Here is a 26185-nt window from a genome sequence, read left to right as displayed (position 1 = left end):
GGGACTAATACTCAGTGCAGAAAAACAAAATTAGAGACTAAAAATGCTATTAAAATTAAGCAGGGACTAAACTTACAAGGTCGCTATTTTATAGGGACTAGAAACATAATTAACCCTTGACATAATAATCAAATGATTTTGACATTTCCATGCTGGTGGATGGAGTACCACTAGACTATAGCATTTTTTAATCTCTTTTGCAAAAGCATATTCTACTTCAAACCTATTTAACATATTTATTGAGAAAAATATTGTAAGTACTACATTGACTTGAGACGAAGTGTAATAGAACGTCGTGCAAGAAGTTAAGAGCTATTTCAGTTGATTCATCCTATGGTTTTGGCTTTCTTGTTCAAGGAAGTGTGAGTTGGCTTAAAAGTTTGACTTTGATTATAAACATTTTATAAATGAGAGAATTCATAAATACAATGTTTTAAGCTTTTGGATATGTGGTGTTCAATCAATTTGTGTTGCTGTCTTGGTCTAATATGAATGATCCTCCGACCCCCCCTCTTGACACAACTGTTATATAAGAGCCTATGGTTCGACAAAAGGTTTGATCGACTCGTTGTGACAAAAGTTTTCTTAACAAGATGGTCAAGCGGCGTGTCTTTTTTTTTTTTTTTTTGAAGAATACAAACTAACCCACCAAACTTGATCTCGGGGAGAATCGAACGTGAGACATTGAGATATGCACACTCCAATGTCCTAAGCCAACACCACCATACCAACATACGTGGGTTAAACAACATGTCTCATTGATGTGGTGGGTGTCAATGATGGTACAAATACAAATGTATGTTGATGAAGAAGCTTCCGCCAGAGGGGTAGTATAATGAATTGATGACTCACAATTGAAGAGGAGATTGTTGTGGCAAGTGGAAGGTGGCTTAATAGTCCCACATTGCTTGGAAAAGTGGAGGTTGAACACTTTATAAGTGAGATGACCCATAAACTCAATGCTTTAAGGTTTTGGCTAATGATGTGGTGTACAATTCACTTGTGTGGTTGCTCTTAGTCCAATATGGATACAATTCACTTGTGTGGTTGCTCTTAGTCCAATATGGATAATCACATAAGCTGCCCTGAATAAAACACGCTTGCTCCCATTGCTTTGTTGGATGACAACCCATGTTGCTAATGATAAACACGCTTGCCATTTACTTTCAATAAAGTTCAGAAAATATTAACCTTACAAGTTAATTATATTTATGGATTAACTTACGAATTTAAAATGACAATAGAGCTTATCTAAAGTTTTTTTTTACAAGAATAAAATTAACTCATTTCAGTCATAACATCGTGCTCAATGCAAGATGACATTTGATCATGATAATGTGAACAAACATATGACAATTAAGCCCTTGATTACAAACGAGTCATATTGTTTACGTGTCGCCTAATAAAACTTATCTTTTTTTTTTTGGTACAAAAAAGAGGGCAGAGCCCAATAAAACTTATCTTAAAGTTTGGTAAAAAAGACAGCGACACTTCACAATAATTGAAAATAACTCATAATTCAAAATTGGTACCTATGTTATTGGAGACCACTTGTTTACGATCAAGTTCTATGACACCGTCACTAAACCTCGATTACCAAGCAAAACTATCGCTCTTTTAGACCACATACTTCCTCTTCATATCCTCCGCATCGTGTTGCATGGGGACAAACACAAAATCACCATCCTGGTCTCTATCCTTCCACACTCTAATCCTTGAAACATCACTTATTCTCCATCTTATGCCTCCATTAACTATCACCTATAAAGCATGGATACTACGACAAATAAAACTTTGGTTATGGTCTGATTTTACATCAATAAAATTTCCGCTGGAGAAACATCTAGTTTTAAAAAATCTTGTAACTATAATATCTTGGTTAGTCGTCAATTTTCAACCTTATTTTTGCTTAGCATAGTTAAGTTAAAGCTTATGTTTCCCTATCATAGTTAAGTTAAAGCCTAGACTAGATGAATGTTCATATGTTACAAGTCAATATTTTGGGGATTATTAAACCTAGATATCCAAGGACCAAACTCATTTTTTTTTGTGGTGCAAGGACCAAACTCATGTAAAATTTTGATTTTGTTTAAATGCACATTAAATAAGGCATTCTCAAAATAGTCCTAACTAGAAGTTCAAATGTGAGTAAGACCTACAGCAAACCAGTGGGTTGTCAATTTGTCATCATGTTTCCGGTCAAAAAAACTTTGTCATGATGTTAATCAATTACTTTTGTAAATTTCAGCAATATTTTCGTTATGTTAAACCTTTTACATGCCAATTTATTTATTTTTCTCCACAATTTTCTTTCACAGGAGTAATCATATTTAAACATTAAACGTTGACACATTTTTTCATTGATATTACAACTTTGATTTGTTATATTGGGAGAGTCTAACCATTCTGCTAGACTCAACATGTATTGGTGCGTGTGTGTGTAATATTGCACTTTTTAGGGCAAAAAGAAGTGCTTTTTCTGCTGAGAAAGCAAACTTGCGAAGGTTCAAGACTTAGAAGAGCGTTAGCGAACCCTATGTGCTATAATGTTGAACTAATGATGTTCCGCAAGACAACTAAAAGTAGTAAATTTTCATTGAAGATCATCAATTTATTTATTAAAAAGTTGTAATACACAAGTTTCAAAACAAACTTACCATTTTAAAATTATCAACATGTGCAAATTTATACATCATCCGGTCACTATTATAAGCAAAAATCAACATTTTAGATTCATTCATTAAATGATGTATGTGGTCTCTAATAAAGACTATATACATCATTTAATGAATGAATTTAAAATGTTAATTTAATATAATACATCATTTTTTTTTTGTCTCATACACAACTGTGAGGTCCCGGATTCGAATCCAAATCATGACGTCCGACCTTGCAATTTCGGCATTTAACAGTTGAGCTAGGACTTCTAGACATAACACATTTAATTTTATGTAATGTTTTTGCCTATTTCTCATTCACGGCCTTCCCAAACATTTACATTTCAATGCACTTAATTAATACATCCCTACGCACAATAAATACATTGTCCCATTTTTTGTCTAATAATTTCCCCCATGTCCAACCATTATAGCGGTACCATAGTTAAGGACAATATATATAATTGAAAGAGGGTCACAGGTCACAACTAGCTAATTTCTATTTGATATAACATTTTACTGACTAAATACTTTATGGTATTTTGTTATGGTAAGCAATCCAATAGCACATGATATTTATTCCTGCCTTGTTGTGGTTCTGACAAAGAATTCAGTTCTCCATATGTTTGAAAATTATACAGGTTGGAGCAGGTAGTATGAATATGTGATGCTAAATGCATAAACTTTAATATTAGTAATATATGAGGAAATTTGATGCACTAGTAAAAAAACCACATCATTGTTCTGTAAGTATAGTTCGGTTGGTAGTTATCAGAGATATTTTATGTTGAGGTCGGAGTTCGAACTTCGAATTTCTCATTTTTTCACATATAATATGTGTAAATCTAACCACTGATCCAAAAGAAAAAATTACATCGTTCTTTTTTTTTGACAAAAAAAAATTACATCGTTAATCAATATCAATTCATGTTCACCAAAAAAATCAATATCAATCCATTATTATTATTATTATTATTTTACTTTTAAACTAGATAGGATAAAAGTCAAACTTTTTTTTATGATAGGTGAACAACCAATCACCAATCTTGCTCTAGCATATATTAATAAAGTACAAATTCATTTGATAGAAACATGGAAAAATAAGAAAACCCAAAAATTAACTAATATTTTTTAGTTTCTTGAATATAAAAGATTAAAAATTAAATTATAAGATTAAAGTAACTTTTTTATCTAAGGTAAAAAAAATGTATATATATATTCTGCACATGGTGAGGCCATCAAATTACAAGTACCACACCACTGTACCTTGTAGGTACAATTTGTGGGGAGCTCATGGATCTAACTAAATACACTAGTTAGTATTTTATTTAGGACCACCATTATACCAATAATTTGTAAACCATAAATTATTATTATTATAACACAATTAATACTGATTTGAACTAATAAGTTAAGTGCACATGAAAAGGGTCTGGTTGCTTGAATTGTAACCTTGCTGAGCGTTGAGGATAATTATTACTTCTAAAGAGATAAGAAAATATAATTTGAATTCCTATGCTTTGAGACTTCATATGCATTTATAATTTTTGTCTTAATGTTTTTTTTGAGTAATTTTTTTTTTGTCTTGATTTGAATTCCTATGTTTTGCATGCATTAATATTGAATCCACATAACCTTTTTTTATAGAAAATGATTTTGTATTCAATTTAAGAAAGTGGACTTTTCTCACTAACATTTCAAAAAATAAGAAGAGATGATAAAAGAAAATATAAATAAGGGAAGGCTATTAAGAAATTAATTATATGTGAAAGCAAGTTGTTAAAACAATTTGACAAGAACTTTGAGACAATTTTGGTGGTTCTGTTCTTGTGTCTAGCATTCCTTGTGTCAGGTCTCTTTGTTCTTTTTTCAGATAATTTTCATCTGGCTTTTGAAAAATAAATAAAAATAATGACAAAACTTTTTTGTTTCCATGTTCTTTTCATTTTCCATCTCTTTAACTCTACTAATTGATGCCAGCTTTTTCATTAGAAAAACACACAAATACAGGTAAGTGAAATGTAATAACCCATCCAATTAATATTTAATAATAATAATAACATGTGGTACTGTCTCATATAAGTGGCAACATGGGACCAAAAGCTTTAGGAGGAATAATGCTACATCTTTTAGAGGATTCCATTTAAATTTGTTTATTCTCTAAGCGTCATGTTAATCAGCATCTCAGAGACATTGATTAAGGAAGTCAAAAGAAGAAGTTTTAAGTTCGAAAATAATACTTTTTAGACGTTATATTTGATTCCTTAACCCGTGCTTTAGGGGCAGTCTCAGGAGCACTAGTTACATTTCTCATTCTCTAATGTAAACAAGTGAAATAGGTAGACTCTTACCATTTACTTTGAAAATAATTTACACAGAAATAGGAGGCAAGCATGTAATAAGTTGCGCCGTTAAATCATTCTGGATGACAAAACATATTCTTTTAAATACAACATTTAAAGACCTAGATGACCCAACATTCTTATACACGACCGTTTGAAATTTAAACTTTTTATAAAAGGTCAACAACTTGCGGTGTTAAGAAGACAAAAATGTCAAAAACAAATCATCCTAACATATTCTCTAATTAAATCAACATTTTGGAAATGCTAAATTACTAATGGTCCTATCATATTCTAGAGTTGGTACCTGTTTAGCCTTACTTGATACTTGGGACTATACATTGGACCACACTTCTGAAATGTATATCTACAAAAACCCACACAACCAAACATAGCCTTGGCAGTGAGCCAGTCTTGTTGCTAGCTAGATTGGTACTGTATAATACATTAGAGCAGTAAATGATTTTGTATGCAATGTTGTTCAATTCACATTTTCACATTGTTGTTTAAGGTTAAATATTGACCATGCAGTTTGACCATGCAGAAAAGTACAACAGGGAAATTAATTATACTGCTGGTCACTGAAATTTACTCACACTTAAGTAAAAGAGTTTAATTGAAATACACTCTCAATGCAATTTTTTTTTTTACGTATCATATTTCACTATTAAGATAATTGTTTACAAATTTTAGAAACTAATACAAGAAAGTAGCGTAAGATGAGTTTTGGGATCAACTACCTTCGTAAGTGGTCAACCATGGACCAATACTTTAAAATTATCAGAAATTTTAACAATACTCTTAAAAAAATAGCTCATGACCATCATCGTCTTTATGAATAAAGTGACAACCAAATTAATGCCGATTTAATATAATATGCATATTTGTTTTTTGTTATATTTATCGAATCAATATCTATTAATTCACTATTTCAATCATAATAATTAAGATGATAATTAAAGTCTATTTTCAAGAGACTTGTCGTCGTTGAAGTTTTAAACATTTTTTAAGTACTAGTTCATGGTGGATCTGTTTCATATTAAAATTTACCAATGGTGAGATATGATCAGATTCAGAAGATGTGTAAAATGCAATCTTCAAGTACATGTTCTGCATCATATATTTTTGTAAAAGATGAAAAGGCACTTGATGTATGCAATGGTTGAACAATTGCTCTAGAATCCAAGAATAAAATGAGAAGAAAAAAAAAGGGATAGAAAAAAAATGGATCAAGGAGAAATAGACTGATTTTATGTATTACAAATATGGAAATAAATTAAGAGGATGAAATGTAAAGTTTTCTCTCCACTCCTTTAGTTAGATGGGAAGATGACAAAAATTTGTATAATATCTTTTTTTTTTTTGACACTAATATCTTTTTGTTTAATTCCAATTTTAGGCCTACTAAATTTCACAATTGCATTGTCTATGAAATGTTAGTGATAAAGTTTGACTTTATAACCTCAAGCAAAAAAATTCAAATCTATAATTTCTTTTTTAAAAAAAATACCTTGATTAATTTATTTTAATTTTTCACTTTTCAATTGCATGAATTGGTCTCCAATATTTCTAAATTCCTTAAATTTAAGCCTAGGTAACAATTTTATTCCCATGGAACATTTCAACTTAGCTTTTCTGACAAGCTAATGCTAGGAAGAATCATAACATGTGATCCACCATAACTCAAGGCAAAGTTAGAAAACTATTGTTTTAAAATCCTTAATAATTATTTTCAAATTTACAACAATATTTCCAATATTTTCCTAAAACTCTAATCTCACTTTTTTGAGACTATACTATTCTTAGCCCCCACATTCTTCTTTGAATTTCATATTCTTTTTTCTATAAAATCCATTCCTTCACTCCCTCCTTTCCTTTTTGTGTCTTTCCTCCCTCTGACAAACTCCACATGCTCCTTGTTAGAGGTCCAACCCACAGACCCACCCACGTTGAACTGTCTATACATACAAATGCTAGGAAATGACCATAGCAGATCTGACCCACACCCTTTCACACACAAACACCTATCCCTCTCACCATCATTCTCCGGGAAGCACTTGGGTGACATAATGTCATCGTGACATTAAATCTGGATCACACAACACACATTACCACATAACATCTGGGCCACACAACACATACAACACATCTGGGCCACACAACACAACACCTTTGTGTGGCCCAGATTTAATGTCACGGTGACATTATGTCACCCAAGTATTTTCCCTCTAACTCCAACTATTTATCATAATTTTATTGCAATGATTAACGACACACTCTCTAACACATATTTTCTTATATCATGGATGCGGTAATCAGTTTATGGTACACCTTGTCGCAGACATTCATCCGGCTCCGCTCACCATAAATTCGACTGTACATAATCGACTTAATTTTTTTTTTTGGTTAGTATTAAAATGAAACAACTAAATTTGTGGAACTCGGGTAAATTCAATAAGATCTATACGAATTTTAACTAGAAGCGTGTTAAAAAGTATGTGTTAGACTTTGTTCCATTTACTTAACTATCCGTCAGAAATGGACAATAAATTAAACAAAATAAATGAAGCAAAGTTGATCATAGAAAATATATTATTGTCACTTTGCTATTTTAATAATTCTATCCCTTTCTCGCATGTTGACACCCTAAATTCCACCCTTTCAACCTCTCTTACGTAATCTAATTAAAAATTTGGAACTAAATCAAATGATTTATTCTTTATAACCCTAATTCAACACTTGGCTAGTTGCCTAAGTTTCCATCATCATATCATATCATATATATAATAAATATCACTACAATTCCTCTCACAATCACTTTAGCCTCAATACCTCAAACTTTGCTATACAACAACAGCAGATAATATAAAAACATCTCTTCTTGGGTCTATCAAATCTCTCTGTAGTTACTGCCCTAACATATATCACTTTGGAATTGCTTCATTTCTACTTCTTTTTGTTCTTTCTGCTTTTGCAGAAGATATTCTCTTCATTGTTGTTATGTGTAAACCCAACATCCATAATTTATGCTATTTTTTGTTCTCTCATTCTTATCTCTTTGTTTCTCTTAACCTTCATAAACATTCTCTTGTCTTTACACATGCATCATAACCAAGTCATTGTGAAACTTCATCAATTTTCATACAAAGTTCTAGTATATTTTTCTTGCAACAATTAAGACTACAAAACAAAAGATCTTAACCTTCTACTATATTCATTGTGAGAGAGAAAAAATGTCAAAGGTAGGTAGTTCAGTTATTTAACCAAAGCCTTGTAGAGTGAAGAAAATTGAAGGGGTGCAAAAAGAAAAAACAAAACATGTCTAAAAAGGCTTTGACATCAATGAAGGATGAAAATCAAGAATTGCAGAAGCAAATTGGATGTATTAGTGGATTTTTTCAGCTGTTTGATCGTCACAGGTTTCTCACAGGCCACAACAACAGTCACAATATGCCAAACCAAGGTAATCTACAATATCTTTGTTTTATTTTGTTTCTGTTAAGAATTTTTAAGAATGATTTTTTATTGTATTCTATGTAGTTTGTTTTGTCTTTTAAATTCTGAAATCATATAAAAATTTAGGTACAAGTTAAGGAATTGAAAATTTCGTGTTTCAGAAATTCAAAGGCCTAAATGTGCATTTTATTGTTTTCACCTCCAACTTGAAATGTGTAAAATGAACTTTATCCATAAATAATATCTTTGGTACAATCATGAGATGATTTTGAGTAAAAGTGAAAAGATTTTTTTTTCTTGATTAATGGAATAATGTTTTGCTAACAATTATGCAGACAAGTTCTTGATAGTGCCGAAAAAATAGTACTAATGATTTTTCTCATAATTAACAAACATGGTTAATGGATAAAATCAAATTGACATGGACATGAAGGTTAAAATCGCTTTCTTTCAACAGTAAATGTCTGATCCAATTTACTTGCAATATGTCAAAAATGTACTGTTAACACAGTTTTTTATTATTAAAAGAGTTTGTTTTTTTCTTATTCAGTGTTTTATTTTATTAATTTTTATTTTGGTGGATGAGAGTAATAGTAACTTGTAATTTTTTTTTTTTTTACTTCACATATAAGAAGACAAAGTCAAGCTTTTTCTGAACTGGCTTCAATATGATTTTTTTATAATTTAATTTCTACTTCAGATGCTTGAAGAAATTTTGAAGAAAAAAAAATGAAAATTATTTTTTCTAGAATAATATTGAAGCCTCATTTTATTTAATCTATTCAAAAGACTTTGGAAGGTAGAATTTTCTATATTTTCTGGGAGAACTCCAGATCCAGAATTTGTACATTCCAAAGTAGCACATGGTTTTATAAAAATATATATAATTATGGAAACATTTCAGCTTTGCAATTTTCCATAAAGATTTGTATGATTTAATAAGCAAGCAACATCCTTATATAGAATGATTTATCTTCTCTAACACCTCAACCATGGATAACTACACATGATTTTCAATTAAGTTGGATTTTTTTTTTAATTTTTTTTATTAAATTACTGAATTTTCAAAATAAATGCAGTAAAATTTATTACTTTGTAAAAAATGAACATTAGGGAAGAGCATATGCAAGTTGCCTAAAGTGCAAGTAAACATGCTAACATATTGTTCAGAAAGAATTTAGAACAAAGAAGAGCTGATCGAAGAACGTTCTCGGCTTCTCGAATATATTTCAAATTACTTATTGCTAAAATTTATTTCCTTTCTCAGGGGGAACAGGAAATAACATCAAGGAGTTGAATAATGCCACACAAAAGACAAAGGTAAGATAATTAGATCAAAGTAGCTTTACCTCATTTGAGAAATTTAGCAGAATCAGTTAAGAATGTGAGACTATGATTGCAGGCAAAGAATGTGAAGGTTCCAAGAGAGAATCATCAATCTTCCACAGAATCATCATCAGGGATTTCAGTGTCTTCGTCGTCTTGTTCATCTAGCATGTCATCCATCGAGTTTAACAGAACAATACATATAGAACCACCATCAATAAGTCCAATGAAAAGCACAGAAAACTCCAATTCAGAAGCAGCAGTGAAGCAACATGACAACCAAAGAAATCAATCACCTAATTTCCATGATATTGTCAAAGACTCGATGCATAAAGACGCACAAAGGTTATCGGTAAAAACTCTGGCTAAAGAGGAAAAGAAGGGTCGAATCTTGAAACACATCGACTCTCCACGGCCTATGGTTCCTTGGGACTCACCAAGACTCTCCTATGATGGGAGAGATATACAAAGTGTATCCAAATTTGCCACAAAGCAGAAGGAACTTCCAAGGTTTTCATTGGACAGCAAGGAAAGATCCATCAAAAATTTCAATGAAGGAACAAAAACTCGAAACTTTTTGAAGGGTCCACAGAATGTGCGTGGAGGCTCCAACACAATGGTAAAGCAGATGGAAGAACCAGAAAGTGCTAAAAGACCATCAAGTGTTGTGGCAAAGTTGATGGGACTAGAAGCATTCCCTGAATGGAGCGAAACTTCTGATAGCTGCAACACCAACAAAGACGAGACATTTGCAGGATCTAGAATGAGCAATGAATACATGCAACAGCAGGATTCATCATTCCAAAAGACAAGCAAAGGGACAAACATGCTTCAATCTAGGAGGGATGGTTCAATCACAAATGAGACACCATATTCACAATTTTCCAAGAACAATGAACCTTCAACAAAGGCATCAAATCAGTCCCTCTCAGTCTATGGTGAAATTGAAAAAAGGATGGCAGATCTAGAGTTCAAAAAATCCGGAAAGGATCTTAGAGCCCTTAAACAGATTCTTGAAGCAATGCACAGATACAAAGAATCATTGGATACTGCAAGTGATCAGGCTTCAAATTCTCCATATGACAATACGAGTAATAGTAGTGTCAGTGAAAGCTTGAATGTACAAAGTCCAAGAACACGGCAGAAGAACCCGTCATCTGTCACAGCTGAGAGGTTGAGTTCAACTCAGGGTAGTAAATCTCCAATTGTCATCATGAAACCAACAAAGGTTGCAAGAAAATCAAATAACTCTTCTTCACCAGAAATGCCAATTCATGGTAAATCATCAGGTACCAAGGTTTACCGCAGTGATCCTACTGATGGAATGTCGGTTGTCAAGCTTGGCAGGCAAGCAACAAAAGGCAGTCCAGCAATCAAACATGTCAAAGATCCTATTAGTCCTCCTTTTCATTCAGTGGATAGAAGCAATAGGATGAGAACTTCAAAATTGATGCAATCCTCAAAAGTTCCTCGAGTCATCAATGGAGAAAACAACAACAACTCCGGAGTTATGGCAGAGACCAGGAGCCCAAGACTACAAAAGAAGTTCGGTTTGGAGAGACGTTCCCCACCAACCAGCCCAAAATCAGATATCAGCAGTAACAGAAGACAACAAAATAGGCAATCAATGGAATTGTCTTCACCGAGCAAAACATCCAGACAAAAATTGTCTCCTTTGAAGGAAAGAAATGATCAGAATGCAGAACAAGATTTGAGCAAGGAAAGCTTTATGGTTGAAACAACGGTTACTGCAGAACAACCCAGTCCCGTGTCTGTTCTTGATGCTTCATTCTATAGAGAAGACCCACCTTCTCCAGTTAAAAGGAAATCAAACATATCAAAAGATTTAGGTATATTTTACACTTCTTTTCTAAGCATCGTAGATTGAATGTCAAATAGCCTAAAATCATCTGTCATATGCATCACTTCGTCAATTACTTTTTTTCTGCCATTTACTTATGATTCCCTTCAAATTTATTTCGACAGATGAAGTACTGAACACTTATGATAATAGTGAGGAGGGCTCAGAAGGTCTTTCTCTTTCATCCAACACTAACACAAAAGTCAACTTCGGCAATGGAACCAGTGATATTGACTTGATCACTGATAATTTGGTTCAACTTCTTCAACAATTTGACCACAATGATGATGAAAGGTTTGCAAACTTCAGTGACCACGACAATCCTGACCACGAATATATATCAGAAATACTACTGGCATCAGGGCTGCTCACCAGTCCCAGCTCTAGCCAGGCATTGTATTCATCTGGTTACCCGATAAACCCAATATTGTTCCTTGCACTAGAGAAACTAAAGACAAACAAGATGCATTCCAACATTGCAAAGACAAACAATCATGAGAAAATGGAAAGAAAGCTCATATTTGATGTTGTTAATGAAATTCTATTTGAAAAGCTAATATTGGAGAGCTCATATAAGCCATATCAGCCAGAAGGAAGAAAACCAGAAGGACAACAGCTTTCGGATATGCTTTGCACAGAAATCGACAAGTTACAGCATAAAAATAGGAATGTCAACCTGGCTAATGAGGATGAGTATTTGACAAGTATCTTGTTGGAAGATTTGGTGCAGCACCCCACAACTACAGAATGCTACAATGAGATACCAAATGTTGTGTTGGATATTGAAAGATTGATCTTCAAAGATTTGATAACTGAAGTTGTGAGAAGTGAAGTAACTAACCGTTCTGGTTAGTATTGCAGGAAATTGCAGTAACCAAGTAGGAATTCCAGATAAGCAGGTCTAATTAATCTGCGAACTTCCTTTTTTTATGTATACTTAATAATACTATGAAGAGTTAATAAGCTAATTAATTAACATTCTAAATTTTATTTCCTCTATAAAGTTGTGATGTTTTTGTCTATCATTATATTTCTTGCATGTATTTGTAGTATATGTTGATGAAATACATGTAGAGATGCAGACAAATGTATATATCAGTGACAATCTTTTTAAGTACAATAACAATTGTCTTATATCTATCAGAGCAAGATCTACTTTAAAACATTTTAACTTAATCCATTCTCTAGATAGTTGAAAATTTTCAAAACATGACTTGTGTCGGATGAGCTTTAATTTTGTACTAAGCATAATCGTATCATTAATTCACTGTGAGCATAGTTCACACATCCACTTTTTGGTCTCTGACAATGAACAATAGGTAAATAACCATCATGACAGTTTAAATTTCATAAAACGAAAATTGTCAGGAATGTGAGCAATCATTGAACAACGTAGTAGACGAGCATAGTAGACGAGCATTACAAATACATACCAAAATCCAAATAAAAATCTGTGTTCAAAATGTTGACACAAACAAAATATATAAAACTAACATCCAGAAACATGAGATATACATTCAGCATATTATACTTCACGAGCATTCCACATTTCCAAAGCAATTTTCTTACTTGAACTCGGTTTTTCTTCACAGTCCACTTCAAGTTTCCGTTTCTTTGATACGTATCGACTTTTGTCATGTAGCAGTTCACGATCTACTTCAGCAATTATTTGTTCATCAATGTCAATGCCCATAAGGAAGTTGTGCAGGATACAACAAGCACTGATTATACGTGACATGGTTCGAACTGAAAAATATGATTCATTGTCACCGGTTGTAATCGGAAATCTTTTCTTGAGAACTCCAAAAGCTCTATCAATCGTATTTTGAAGTAAAGCATGACGGAAGTTGAATAATTCTTGATAATTTTGAGGTCCCTGAGTTGAATACTGCTTCAAGCAATAACAGACACCTCTATATGGTGTCAGCACCCCAGGTTTTGTCGTAAACCCTGCACGTGCGAGAAAATACTTTCCTACGAAAACGAAGCACACATTATAACTTAATACATGACAATGCAATTCTACAAGGTAATGCCAACTACAGGCCAATAGTCTGCCACTAACCTTCGGGAACTTTTAACGGATCTTTCCGAGTAAAAGCATTGTCTAAAACTCTAGGGTAAGATGCTGATCCTTCCCACCCAACTAAAACGTATGTGAATTTCATATCAAAATCACAAGTTGCAAAAATAATTTGTGTGGGGTAGCGTCGTGCTCCACAATATCGACCAACATCTTCAACTGGTACCTTCACTCTACTATGTGCTATACCAATAACTCCAATGCAATCCTTTTTGGTAGATACAGTAACACGTTAGTATTAAACCTCAAACATAGACTACATGACTGAAAACCTGTAAGCAGCTAAGTTAAAGGGTTGTTACCTTAAAATAAGGATGGAATTTGTTGTCGTTGAGTATTTGTGAAGGTACATCGGCATCAGAAGGTTGGAGAAGAAACTCTGTGTGTAATAATATGATGGATCCTAAAACATAGTGAAAGCGGCGATTAAATGTCTCACCCGACTGATGAAAAAGGAAAGGTGTGGTTCGACTTTTTGCATCCTGTCCTACAACGTATAAAAATTCAGCAACTAGCCCCTCAACTGTAACCCTTGTAGAATCCTTCATTCCAACAGCAGATGATCTTAACTTCTCACAGAGCTTCAGAAATGCTTGAGGGCTCATACGAATAATGCGTCGACATTTTTCAGTTTGTACTAACTGTGCCATCAATTGAACAGACCTACGTTCATTCTCAGAATTCTCATCACTGATTGCACTACTGGTATACTTAGACATCGTTCGCATCAAATGTGACGAATGCGCGATATAACATAACAGTACTAAAGCACATATCCTCTGTCTCTTCTCTAGCTCTTCTGGCCTAGCATGATCTGAAAGTCTGATTTCCATGCCCATCCCGAACTTACTCATCCGTCTTACTTGCAACTCCATTTCACTAATGCCACCGTCAATATTGACTTCATTCTCACCAACAACACTAGTAGTGTCTCCCTCCATAAACAACCCTGTGAGGGATTAATGTCATGTTCTCAAATATAAAATACAATCATATCAATAAAAAACTCCCCTAAATTGAAAATCTGATTCAGGAACCAAATTGATTGACCATATACCAATAACCCACTGATAATTTAATCTAATGCTATAATAAAAGTTTATGAAGTTCATCAAAAACACTTGTAGTGTTTAGCTCCCTCCATAATCAACCTTCAAAAGGACTCTATTGTTATGTTCTCAAATTTTATATAAAAATACAAACATATCAATACATTAGAAAGCTATAACTCAATTTATACATGTTAAAAAAGAACCACACTTACTTGACATATACCAATAGCTACTTACTATGAGCACGAACTCTGACACGCCGACACTGCGAATGAAAAAAATATAGAACTCTACGGATACACATATATTTATTTAAATTTATCATAATAAAAAAAATTATGAACATTATTTATAAAACATCTAACTTGAGAATCAAAATCAAAATATATATGCGCATCTAAATTTAGCAATTTGTTTCATTATAAAAAAAAAATTCCAAAACAAGATATGATGATCTTTTCACCTTCATTCATTCATCTACTACCTAAAAGCTAAAAAAATGATGTAATCAAATTTAATTTCTTTAATCTCTCATTGATCATCATTGCTTGGACATGTCATGTTGTTGTTATTATAAAAGAATCATGTAAAGATCAAATAGTAGAGAAACAATGAAACAAAGCCAAAAAAAATGCAATAAACCCTAATTTAAGAAATACATAAAAAAGTTTCATATCTATATAAACAGCACATATTCTCATTAATCTACGAATCCAATTTGTTTATAACATTAAGCTGAACCAAACCCTAATTTATACCGGATTTTTTTTTCTTACTTGAACACAATAACTGATGAATGAGGTTTTTGGCGGGAAAATCAGCAACCCTAGATTGCCACACACGGCAACAATCTTTAACGACCGTGAATTTTATGTACAAAATCGTTTCATTCTCTGATGATTTTTTTTTTCCTGGCTTTGAATTTTTCACCGAAGGAGATGAAGGGTTAAACTTAAAGTTAGAGGGAAACAGAGGAATTTGATTTTTAGAAATTGGCTCCAATATGAATTTGTGTATCAATAATGAAAAAAGTAGCGCTAAAACGACGTCGTGTTTATGGTATATGGCGCGCATAAAGAGCCACGATGTGATCGGGTCTTTGGCATTAAATAGTGAGGGAGGGCTCTTAATTATTTTAATGTTAGTTTTTTTTTTGTTTTGTTACGATTTTAATGTTAGTTTTTGTTATAGTTTACATATAATTTTTTTTTTGAAGGAATATAATTTTTTTTGTTATACTGTAATATAATATAAAAGTTAATTTTGGTACAAGTGTCGGTATAAAAAAGTTTACGGTTAATTTTAATTAAACTCCTAGTTATTATCCCATGAGCACAAGTCTTTGGAATGAACAATACATTGTTGGATAACTCTAGCCCCTAGACTATTTGACCAAAAAAATGTTTTGTTATTTTTCTTGTGAAAATAATTTAGTTGATAGATATATTGCAACATGCATAGCAGAATTCGAACATGTGATTCTCACTTATTTTATCACTTTAAGGATTGAACTACTTGATGAAAAAAAAAAAAAAAGTAATATTCCATGGAACTGAGACAAGATTGCATATGACTTGTGATAGAGCATTGAGAATGAGATTTCATTATTTATCATTTTTATTCAAAATTATTAAAAATACGAACCAAAGTCGTAAAAATCTCATAACATTTTAACTTAGTCCATTCTATATTACATGTATAGTTGAAAAACCAGTCCATTTTAACTTGGTAGCATTACTCTAGACTAGATGGATGAGCTTGAATTTTGACCGTTACTGCTAGTGCTAAGCATCATCATATTATTGGATGATGGTGATTTTACATCCACTCTTTGGTCTCAGAAAATGAACAAATTTTTTACATCCACTCTTTGGTCTCAGAAAATGAACAAAATTATCATTTTGTTCAATATTATTATATAAAAAGTTCAAAACCTGAACCTGAACCCAACTTGAAAATTGACATTTTAGCTTAATCCATTATATATATCATATATGGTTCAAAAACCAAACCAACTTGGTAGCATTACTGGAGAAGGGTGGCCTTGAATTTTGGTCACTTGTTCCCAAGCATAATCATATCATTAATTCACTGAAGATAGTTCATATATTCACTATTTGGTCTGATAGTGAACAATCACTAATTCAATATAATTACACTCTAAATTCCTGAGTAATGTGAGCAATCATTCAAAAACGTATTGGAAAGGTACTAACAGCGAACGAAAGGAACAAAAGTCCATTATCATTACAAACTCAAATCCAAACTAATGTCAAAATCAAAATCTACCTGTTCCAAATCTAGCCAAACCTGTAAAACTCATAAGTCATAACTACCTAGGAACATATACATTCAGCACATTATGCTTCAAAAAGCATTCCACATTTCCAAAGCAATGTTCTTTCGTAAACTTGGTCTTTCTACATAGTCCCCTTCACTTTTTCGATCTTGTCAAAGGAATGGACCTTCGTACCTCATCAGGAAGCAGCTCTTGATCTACTTCAGCAATCATTTGTTCATCAATGTCAACTTCCATAAGGAAGTTATGCAAAACACAACAAGCAATGATTATATGCCTCATTGTTTCAAATGAAAAAAATGGTTCAGCAACACCAGCTATAATCGGAAATCTTTTTTTCAGAACCCCAAAAGTTTTCTCCATCACGAAGTGAAGTAAAGAATGCCGAAGGTTGAATAGTTCTTCACGGTTTTGAGGTTCATGATTTGAAAATTCCGTCAACTGACAGCGTACATTGCTATATGGAGACAATACCCCAATTGGCATAGGTCCTTGAAGACCGAGATATTATTTTCCTACAAACATGAAGCATCCATTAGGACTTAATATATTACTTAATCTGTAATCGAAAACTATATCACACCAATTAATCTTCCAATTACCATTAGGAATTTTCAAAGGATCTTTTCGAGTTAAGGCATCTTCTAAGATTCTAGAGTAAGATGCTGTTCCTTCCCACCCAGCTAAAACATATGTGAATTTCATATCAAAATTACAAGCAGCGAAAATAATTTGTGTGGGGAAGCCTTTTCTTGCACAAAATAGAGGGGCGTCTTTCACTGGTATTTTCACTCGACTATGAGTTATACCGATGGCTCCAATGCAATCCTTTTTGATAAATGCATTAATACGTCAATATGAAAATTCAATCATGACAGAAAATCAGTGAGCATCTAAATTAAAGAGATTGTTACCTTAAAATAAGGATAGAATTTGTCATCGTTAAGTATTTGTGTATGTACATCTACATCAGAAGGTTGGACAAGGAACTCGTTTTCTAATGAGATGATTGCTCGTAAAACATTGTCAAAGCGTCGAGTAAATGTCTCCCCCGACTTATGAAAAAGGAAAGGCACGGTTCTGTTTTTCGAAGCTTGCCCTACAATATATAGAAATTCAGCAACTTGCCCCTCAACTGTAACGCCTGTTGAATCCTTCATTCTACCAGATAACCTTAATTTCTCACAAAGCTTCAGAAATGCTTGAGGGCTCATGCAAATGATGTCTCGGCATTTTTCAGTTTGTACTATCTGTGCCATCAGTTGAACAGACCTACACTCGTTCTCAGAATTCAAATGCTCTGACTCTGAATGTGCGATATAACATAGCAGTACTAAAGCACATATCTGTTGTCTCTTCTCTAACTCCTCTGGCCTAGCAAGATCTGAAATTTGGATTTCCATACCCATCCCAAAATTACTCATGCGTCTTACTTGCAACTCTACTTCATCGATGTCATAAACAACACCACTAGTATCTCCTTCCATGGATGACCTTCAAGGGATTGTTGTCAGGTTCATAAACATTGAACAAAGCATAAAACTACATCAATACATGAGAACACTATAGTTCCGTTAAACATAACAAAATAGTCATAATAATTTGACATATGCAACAGATAATCACCCATTTAGTCTCTTAAATTGATGTTTAGTCCTTAAATTGGAATTTCTTGATCACAAATATCCATGTTTGATTATTTTCAGTTTCAGAAATCGTTTAGGATTTTTATTAATTTCAAGGACCAAATTGATTCACACAACAATTTCAATTCTCAAAGACTAAATTGTTGATACACTATATAGATCAAAAAGCCACAATCAATGAGTTTAGTTATGATTCACTGTCAATACAAAAAGATTTACACTATCAGCAAATTTGAACCAATCAAATGTGTGACTTTATAAGTAGTTATGATTAAAGTCAAACATTTTTGGACCTGGATTTGCTGCAGTCAGCAAATCCCTACATTCACGCAGTCACCTGTTGGTACCAAGATCGAGCGGTCCAAATTCAAACTCAGTATTTTTGGAATTATAAAATAAAAATTAAATATGCGTGTACAGGGTCGTTCAATCAAGATCGGATGGCCACCGACGTCATGAAAGTATGACTGAGTTGAAGTGTTGACTACCGAGAATCCAATTTAAACGGTCTTAATGATCTGGTGATCTTGATTGATTGAATTATGTCAGTTTCACAAACTATATTCAAGATCACTGAATCGTTAAAACCGTTTAAATTGGATTCTCGGTAGTCAACATGTCGGTGTCAATATCGTGTCTGGTGTCTGTCAGTGCTTCATATATCAATCATATAGTCCAACAACATCTTATTACTCACGAAGGTAACCTGTTAATGGACTCTATATTCCTAAAGAATACAATACAATAGTAATATACAGATTCAAAGTGTGATTTAATCCCTATTTTCATACCTGATTTCTTGCTTCAACTCAAAAACTGATGTGAAATTTTTTGGCGGGAAAATCAACAACAGAAGAATAGTTTTGTTTTGTACTAACTGTGCCATCAATTGGACGACCTACGCTCATTCTCGGAATTCTCATCACTAATTGCACTAGTGGTATACTTAGACATCGTTCGCATCAAATGTGATGAATGGGCGATATAACCTAACAGTACTAAAGCACATATCTGCTATCTCTTCTCTAACTCGCCTGGCCTAGCATGATCTAAAAGTCTGATTTCCATGCCCATTCCAAACTTACTTATTCATCTTACTTGCAACACCATTTCATTAATGCCACCGATTTAAACCACTAAAATTCACCTCATTTTCACCAACAGAACTAGTAATATCTCTCTCCATAAATGACCTTCAAGGGACTATTGTCAGGTTCACAAACAGTCAATAAAAAATAAAACTACATCAATGCATGAGAACACTATAATTCCATTTACACATAAAAAAAATAAAAAAGTCAAATTAACTTGACATACACTCTCTTATCACTATTATAAGCAAAAATTCACATTTTTGGCTCAATAAGTGATGTATGTGGTCTACAAAATATCGATTGCATACATCATTTATTCAATGAACCAACATAACAAAGTTTTTCTTGTAATAGTGACCGAAGGGTGTATACATGAGTGAACCACGAATTTAGTGCATAGTATCGTAGTACCTTTTCCAAAATCACAGTGACTCAATGTGATTCATGCAAACCCACCGTGATACCAAACTGCACTTAGTCACTAAAATTGTACACATGATCTAGTCCTTAAACTAAAGATTCTTGATAAAACATTTCCTTTTGGACTAGTCAATTTAATAAATGTTCAACAATTTCAATTTCAAAAATCGTTTAGGAATTTTATTAATTTCAAGAACCAACTTGATTTACCCTACAACTTCAAAAACTAAATTGATAATTCACACTACATATCAAAAACCAACATGACCAAACCAATAATAAAACAAGTTTAATCTCAATATTAATCATATAATCCAACGACATATTATCACTATGATAAAAGAATCATGTTAATCTTAAATAGTAACAAAACAAAGATGTGATTTAAACCCTAATTCCATACCTGATTTCTAGCTTCACCTCAAAAAATGATGTGTGATTTTTTGGCGGGAAAATCAATAACTTGAGAAGAAACTTCTCAATTTCTCTGGTGAAGTTAACGCTAAACCCTCGAGAAGTTTGCGGTATTTATACTGAGAAGCTTGGCTCCAAAACGACGTCGTCGTGGTTTTGAGCTAATGCGAGCTTAAACCACACTAAACGTGATCGTGTATATGTTGTCATGGAAATGCTATGGACTATCTTTTAGTTCTTAGGCATTATTGAACAAAAAAAAAAAATTGGAAATATTAAAAAAAAAATGGAAATATTGTGTTTGTTTATTTTTAATTTGGTAGTGTTCGAGGTTCATTTGGTAGTGTCCGAGGTTCAAACCCCAGACCTTGTATGTTTTATGGATTGTCTCTACCAACTGAGCTAAGCTATTTATTGTATTAAGAATAATTGTTTTAAAAGACATTAATAATTTTTTTTACAGTTTTATATTTTATGCAGATTCTAATTTTTTTTTTCAAGAAGTTGTGATAGATAAGGGAAATTTTTTAAAAGTGATTATTTTATTTAAAGAAAGGTTACCCTCAAATGAAGTACATAGATCCTCCCTCAGCATTAATCGTTTGAAGAAAGGGAATCATAATTGAAGTTATTAGTCGAACCTTAATTGAATTCTTGCACCATCAACAAATTTATATGTAAAAACATTTATCAAATTATTGAGTTTGAAATTTGAAGTGTGTTGGGTGAAAAGACATGTCAAAAAATGTAAAATGAAAAAAAAAATATATAAAAGTAAATTGACTGAAAACTAAAAGGATAAGAAATGTCAATGAATTTTAAAAATAAAGTGCATAAATATAAAATGAAATATAAAATGTTGAAATGTAAAGTGAAAGAATTTAGATGTGCATAAAATTAAAGTTCTGAAATTTGAATATGTAGGAAAGTAAATTGCATTTAGACTAAAATTTATATGAAAATAAACAACACACTTATTGATTGTTCAAGGACGGCTTCTGATTAACTTGTGTGTAATATGAAAATTGTAATTGCCTCTATGTCATCCGTTGATAGCTTAACAACATAAGATCCTCGAGATAGCTTTCCTACTATCTTCACATCACCATGGTTATTGGCAATGAGTTGGCTCTCATCAACTCACCCTTGGATGACGTAGATCTAGTTATTCACACTCTCAACAACTCGAATTATAATATTACGAAAACTCAACTACTAATTACCCCCGCGAAAATCTAATCACCTTTAAAGATCATCATGATCATCTCTTTGATTTCGGGAACTATCTCAAAAGAGAAGACAACATAATGATAGCTTCTCAAAATAAGAGAGAAGATCATGAAGATCTTCAAAACTGATCGGATTTTCATAGGTGTGAATAGCAAGTGAGGTTTTGCAATATTTTGATCGGAGTTTGTTCAGATTGTGAATGACTAGATCTATGTCATTATATTGTTAAGAAAAAGAGTATTTTGCTTCGATTGCTTTTCACTGATTTACAAAAGCTTATATATATACACAAACTACCTTATAATAAAAGGAAAGATAATTACTACTACACGATGCATGTAAGAGCTGGCTGTGACACTACACAATGAATTCTAATTATATCCTAATGAATGCAAATATATGCTAATCAATACCAATATATTCTAATGATCATGGCTTGATGTAATCGATATTACACTTTAAATGCCAATAATCCTTCCCTAAAAAGTATAACCACTAATTTTGTGCAGTACTCCTTGGCTTAACGTATGGTTCCACTGTGGTTTTATACCTTTTCAAACACACATTAGTAGATAAGTCCATTTGATTTTTGATAAGGTAATAATGGTTGCCCTTGTACTCATTTTCAATGACATCTTCTTTGCCTCTAAAAAAAAGTCGTCCAATTCAATATTTTAATCAAAATATCTCTATTAAAAACATATATATCGCCTTCAATTGTCTTATACTACAAATAAATAAATAAATAAAAGACTAAAAGGACTGACTTATTTGGAATAAAGAGGCTGAATTATTATTTCATAAATTTTAGTAATTCGTCAGAACTTATAATTCAACAATCCTGAATTATATATAACTCATTTCTTATGCTATATTTCAATACAAACATAATTAAAAACAAACAATGAAGAATAAAATTTAACAAAAAAAAGGCCATATAGCATAAGGCACTAGTTATTAGAGAATTTTGTCTCATTCGAACACGTATAAAAAATGATAATCTTAATTCATAGAGAGCTTTCACTTATTTCATAGCTTTCTCTTAAAAAAAAACTTCATAGCTTTCTCAATGTAGAGAATAAGTAAATTAACTTTTCTGAGCAAGCTTTCACTTAAGTAGAACAAGTAATTATCAATTCATAGAGAGCCCATGCACTTGAAAAATTCATTTTTGCATGGTAAAGATTATTAAACTAAATGGAAAATTAAGTTTCATATATGGAACCAAATATGAAATAAGTAACACAACAAAAAATATGCTGAAATTAACTAACTTGTCACAGTTCAATCCAAAACATTAAAATCTTGGTATTTTGTGTATCACTTTGAAGGAAAATCTTGATCTTTATGGGAATAACTTTCATTGTTGTTGAGAGAATGAAAAAATTTAGGAGTCACCCTCATGAGTTGTTGAGTTGGATTGAAAGAATCGTTTTGAGAACTTGAACTCAACATTTGATCATATTGGTAATTGATTTGTGTTGGATCCATCTGCACTGCTCCAACATGTGAAGGAAAATATTGTTGAGTTGACAAACACAATGATGATGGAAAGGGTACAACATGCATTCCATTATTTCCATCTATATCTTTAATTTGGTTAGCAAATCCAAAATTTGATAATTGAGGAATATGACTAGATGAAGGCTCCAATTGATAACCAAGTGGCATAGTATTCAACAATCCCAAAAAAGAAGGTTGATTTGCTCCACGGGAGATAATCATATTTGAGACATTGTCAGGTACTAAATGTGGTGATAGACTATTTGGCGAAACATGTTGTGCACAATCACGATTATCATTCTCCTCTTTCTTCTCCTTATCCTCTTCACTTCTATTCATCCAATTTTCTTTGTTAGTAACAATATCTCCCAAACCTTGTTTAGAATTTGATTTCCAAATTGAAGTGTTGTTTTGCCTAACATCATCATTAGAAATAGTACTAGCAAAAGATGGATAACCTAAGGTGAAGTTTCCTTGAGGTATTTGAAGTGGTGGAAGCTCATCAATTTCATCCTTAGCTATATTAAGCAACCAATCAACAACCTTGCTAGGTTGGTTTAGCCCTAACCTATCTTGAAGATCATAGAGGTGAATTGCTGTTTGGATTGAGAGCCTCACTCTTCTATCTCTTAGTCCTTTTATTGTGTATACTTTGCTATGTCTATCTTTTGTTCCAAAGGCTCTAGACACCCTCACAATTCTCGGATCTTTTAGTTTTAACCATTGCGATGTTGTTGATGATGATGTAGTTGAATCATTTGATGGAAGAACTTCTTGTTTCAATGGAAATTCAGCTTCTTTTGGAATGTTAATCATCTTATTTCTCTCATTGTTGTTGTTGATCTCCTTCCATTGTAAAATGTTGTTGTTTTGGTTGAAATTTTCTCTAATTTTGAATTCTTCTTTATGAATTTTGCTTGTTGTCCCTCCTAGCTAGTATCTGCTTCAGAAAAGTATGAAATTGAGATTGAGAAAAATATTAGAAAATAAATGGATCTCCACTATTGATAAGAATACCAAATATTCTAAATCATAATTAAATTTTAGGTACAATTACTAGGCTTACATAAAATAAGTTGAAGGATGTTTATTGATAAGAATACCAATGTTTGTTTTAAATTACATATAATCAAGTATTTTGCATGAGAGTGTTGAATACATGTTTTTGTCTAATAAGCTTCTTATATCCCATTAATTAGATCGTCAAATATTTTTTTTTAAGAGTCAAATCCTTCTTAAAAAGAGAAATTAAATTATTATTTTTTCTAAGGCAAAAAAAGAAATTAATTTAACTCCTTAAAGTTAGAAATAAAAATGATAAAAATTTCTTATAATTATAGCAGAAGCTTTATCAAATTATGTGAAAATGTTTGCTGCAAAATAGAACAAAGACAAAGCAAATTCAAAGTAACTATTATGGGCGCAAGGATATTATGTATGTAATCATTTAGCACAAACTAGTGAAATTTTAGGACAAGTTAATAAGTATTATTGAAAAGGTTTGTATAAAACCCTAGATACATATATATACCATGAAAAATAGTATCTAGCAACAAATTAAAACATGCATGAATACCTAGCTACGCACTATTTGATATATATCATGCTAATATGATATGATATGAGCGAAGAAGAAATTGTGTATGCATACCTTGCTTTTGATGCCAAGCTAGTAGTAGAACAAGAAGTACTATATATGATATATATGAAGATGTATGTGGTTTGAAAATAGAAACTTTGGTTTGGTTTGATTTTATAGAATAAATTTGGTGAAGAAGTTATAAGGTTGAGTCCGCAGCTATGTAGGAAAAAAGAAGATGCAGAAATGGAACCGACCACGCCGTATAAAGGAATGGCAAATAGTTGGCCACGTGAGATATAACCTTATTGGTCAAATAAATTTTGTGTCTACATCTTATCATTTATAATATGCTATACGCATGATCATTGACAATGACTTCATTCATGATTACATACTAGTTAGTTTGTTAGAGTGACTTGACTATAATACAATTCTTTGCATATACTACTCTTCTTACTAGCTAGTTGCCAAATTATCCCCTAAAAAAAGGTAGTTGCCAAATTAAAACGTTTCTTATAATGGAAAATGAAACAAGTTATCAAACTAATTGTTTTTGTATATTGGTAAAAGTGAATAAATGATTTAAATTATATATGAGAGACATAACTATCATGAGATACCCGGTAACCCCGATTTTGAGATACCCGGTAACTCCAATTTTGTAAGAAAAAATTTGCTTTGATTGAGTATAGGTTTAAGTTTTTCTTCAATATTCAAAGTCAGAGACGGGAATGACAGTGATAATATTTAATCCACACCTAAACCTGCTTCGATAGTTAAAAATTAACCTTTTATATTCATTAATTTAATATTTTATTATTATTATTATAGATTTTAAACTCATCTCTATATAAAATATAATTTTAATTTTATTATTGCTTAATATTATTAGTTTATAGTGTTGATTATAATAAAAAAAAAATCAGTTTTCATATATTAACAATGGTGATGACCCAAATTTTCAATCATCAGCTAGAGAAAAAGAGAGAGAAGATGTGGGTTTTTGCATGGAGTTGGGACGGGAAGAGATCGTCCCCGCCCCACCACCTTTGTCATACCTGGTTACAACCAAGAAGAAACCTATACAAAGGCAAAGGTAAAAGAAGTAGAAGCTATGCAACACTTATATATGTGAATGTAAACTATATAAATTTAATTATCTATTATTGAACAAAATGCACAAGATTAATATAAAGTGCAATTAAACAAAAAATTGATAT

At 32.2% G+C, this 26185-nt stretch overlaps 3 protein-coding genes across 3 annotated transcripts; 1 reads left to right on the top strand and 2 right to left on the bottom strand.

The window, feature by feature from the left end:
• The first annotated feature begins 7809 nt into the window (after window positions 1–7809).
• Window positions 7810–12787, top strand: LOC146912710 (protein LONGIFOLIA 1-like). The gene is made up of 4 exons (XM_085722208.1): window positions 7810–8462; window positions 9723–9775; window positions 9858–11631; window positions 11768–12787. The coding sequence occupies exons 1-4, from the start codon at window positions 8318–8320 to the stop codon at window positions 12493–12495; spliced, it is 2700 nt and encodes an 899-aa protein (XP_085578334.1). The 5' UTR covers window positions 7810–8317; the 3' UTR covers window positions 12496–12787.
• A 216-nt stretch (window positions 12788–13003) lies between these two features.
• On the bottom strand, window positions 13004–15852 carry LOC146912709 (uncharacterized). Its single transcript, XM_085722207.1, has 4 exons — window positions 15554–15852; window positions 14028–14674; window positions 13708–13933; window positions 13004–13616 (listed from the first exon to the last, which is right to left on the bottom strand). The coding sequence occupies exons 1-4, from the start codon at window positions 15849–15851 to the stop codon at window positions 13168–13170; spliced, it is 1620 nt and encodes a 539-aa protein (XP_085578333.1). The 5' UTR covers window position 15852; the 3' UTR covers window positions 13004–13167.
• Window positions 15853–22992: 7140 nt separating this feature from the next.
• LOC146912708 (uncharacterized) lies at window positions 22993–25154 on the bottom strand. The gene is made up of 2 exons (XM_085722206.1): window positions 25035–25154; window positions 22993–24323 (listed from the first exon to the last, which is right to left on the bottom strand). The coding sequence occupies exon 2, from the start codon at window positions 24197–24199 to the stop codon at window positions 23201–23203; it is 999 nt and encodes a 332-aa protein (XP_085578332.1). The 5' UTR covers window positions 24200–24323; window positions 25035–25154; the 3' UTR covers window positions 22993–23200.
• Window positions 25155–26185: the final 1031 nt, after the last annotated feature.

The sequence above is a fragment of the Medicago sativa genome, chromosome 6 (genome assembly GCF_051527215.1).
Source record: "Medicago sativa cultivar Bolivia chromosome 6, Bolivia_mono, whole genome shotgun sequence".
Lineage (NCBI taxonomy): Eukaryota > Viridiplantae > Streptophyta > Magnoliopsida > Fabales > Fabaceae > Medicago > Medicago sativa.
This window is presented reverse-complemented; position numbering and strand designations above follow the sequence as displayed.

What these genes read in the sequence shown, in the direction of transcription:
- LOC146912710 (XM_085722208.1), top strand. Translation starts at nt 8,318, where the DNA reads ATGTCTAAAAAGGCTTTGACATCAATGAAGGATGAAAATCAAGAATTG. An exon ending in TCACAATATGCCAAACCAAG is followed by an intron (nt 8,463 to 9,722) that starts GTAATCTACAAT and finishes TTCCTTTCTCAG; the next exon opens with GGGGAACAGGAAATAACATC. An exon ending in ATGCCACACAAAAGACAAAG is followed by an intron (nt 9,776 to 9,857) that starts GTAAGATAATTA and finishes CTATGATTGCAG; the next exon opens with GCAAAGAATGTGAAGGTTCC.
- LOC146912709 (XM_085722207.1), bottom strand. Translation starts at nt 15,851, where the DNA reads ATGCGCGCCATATACCATAAACACGACGTCGTTTTAGCGCTACTTTTT. An exon ending in TCATCAGTTATTGTGTTCAA is followed by an intron (nt 14,675 to 15,553) that starts GTAAGAAAAAAA and finishes AATCCCTCACAG; the next exon opens with GGTTGTTTATGGAGGGAGAC. An exon ending in AATTCCATCCTTATTTTAAG is followed by an intron (nt 13,934 to 14,027) that starts GTAACAACCCTT and finishes TCTACCAAAAAG; the next exon opens with GATTGCATTGGAGTTATTGG.
- LOC146912708 (XM_085722206.1), bottom strand. Translation starts at nt 24,199, where the DNA reads ATGATTAACATTCCAAAAGAAGCTGAATTTCCATTGAAACAAGAAGTT.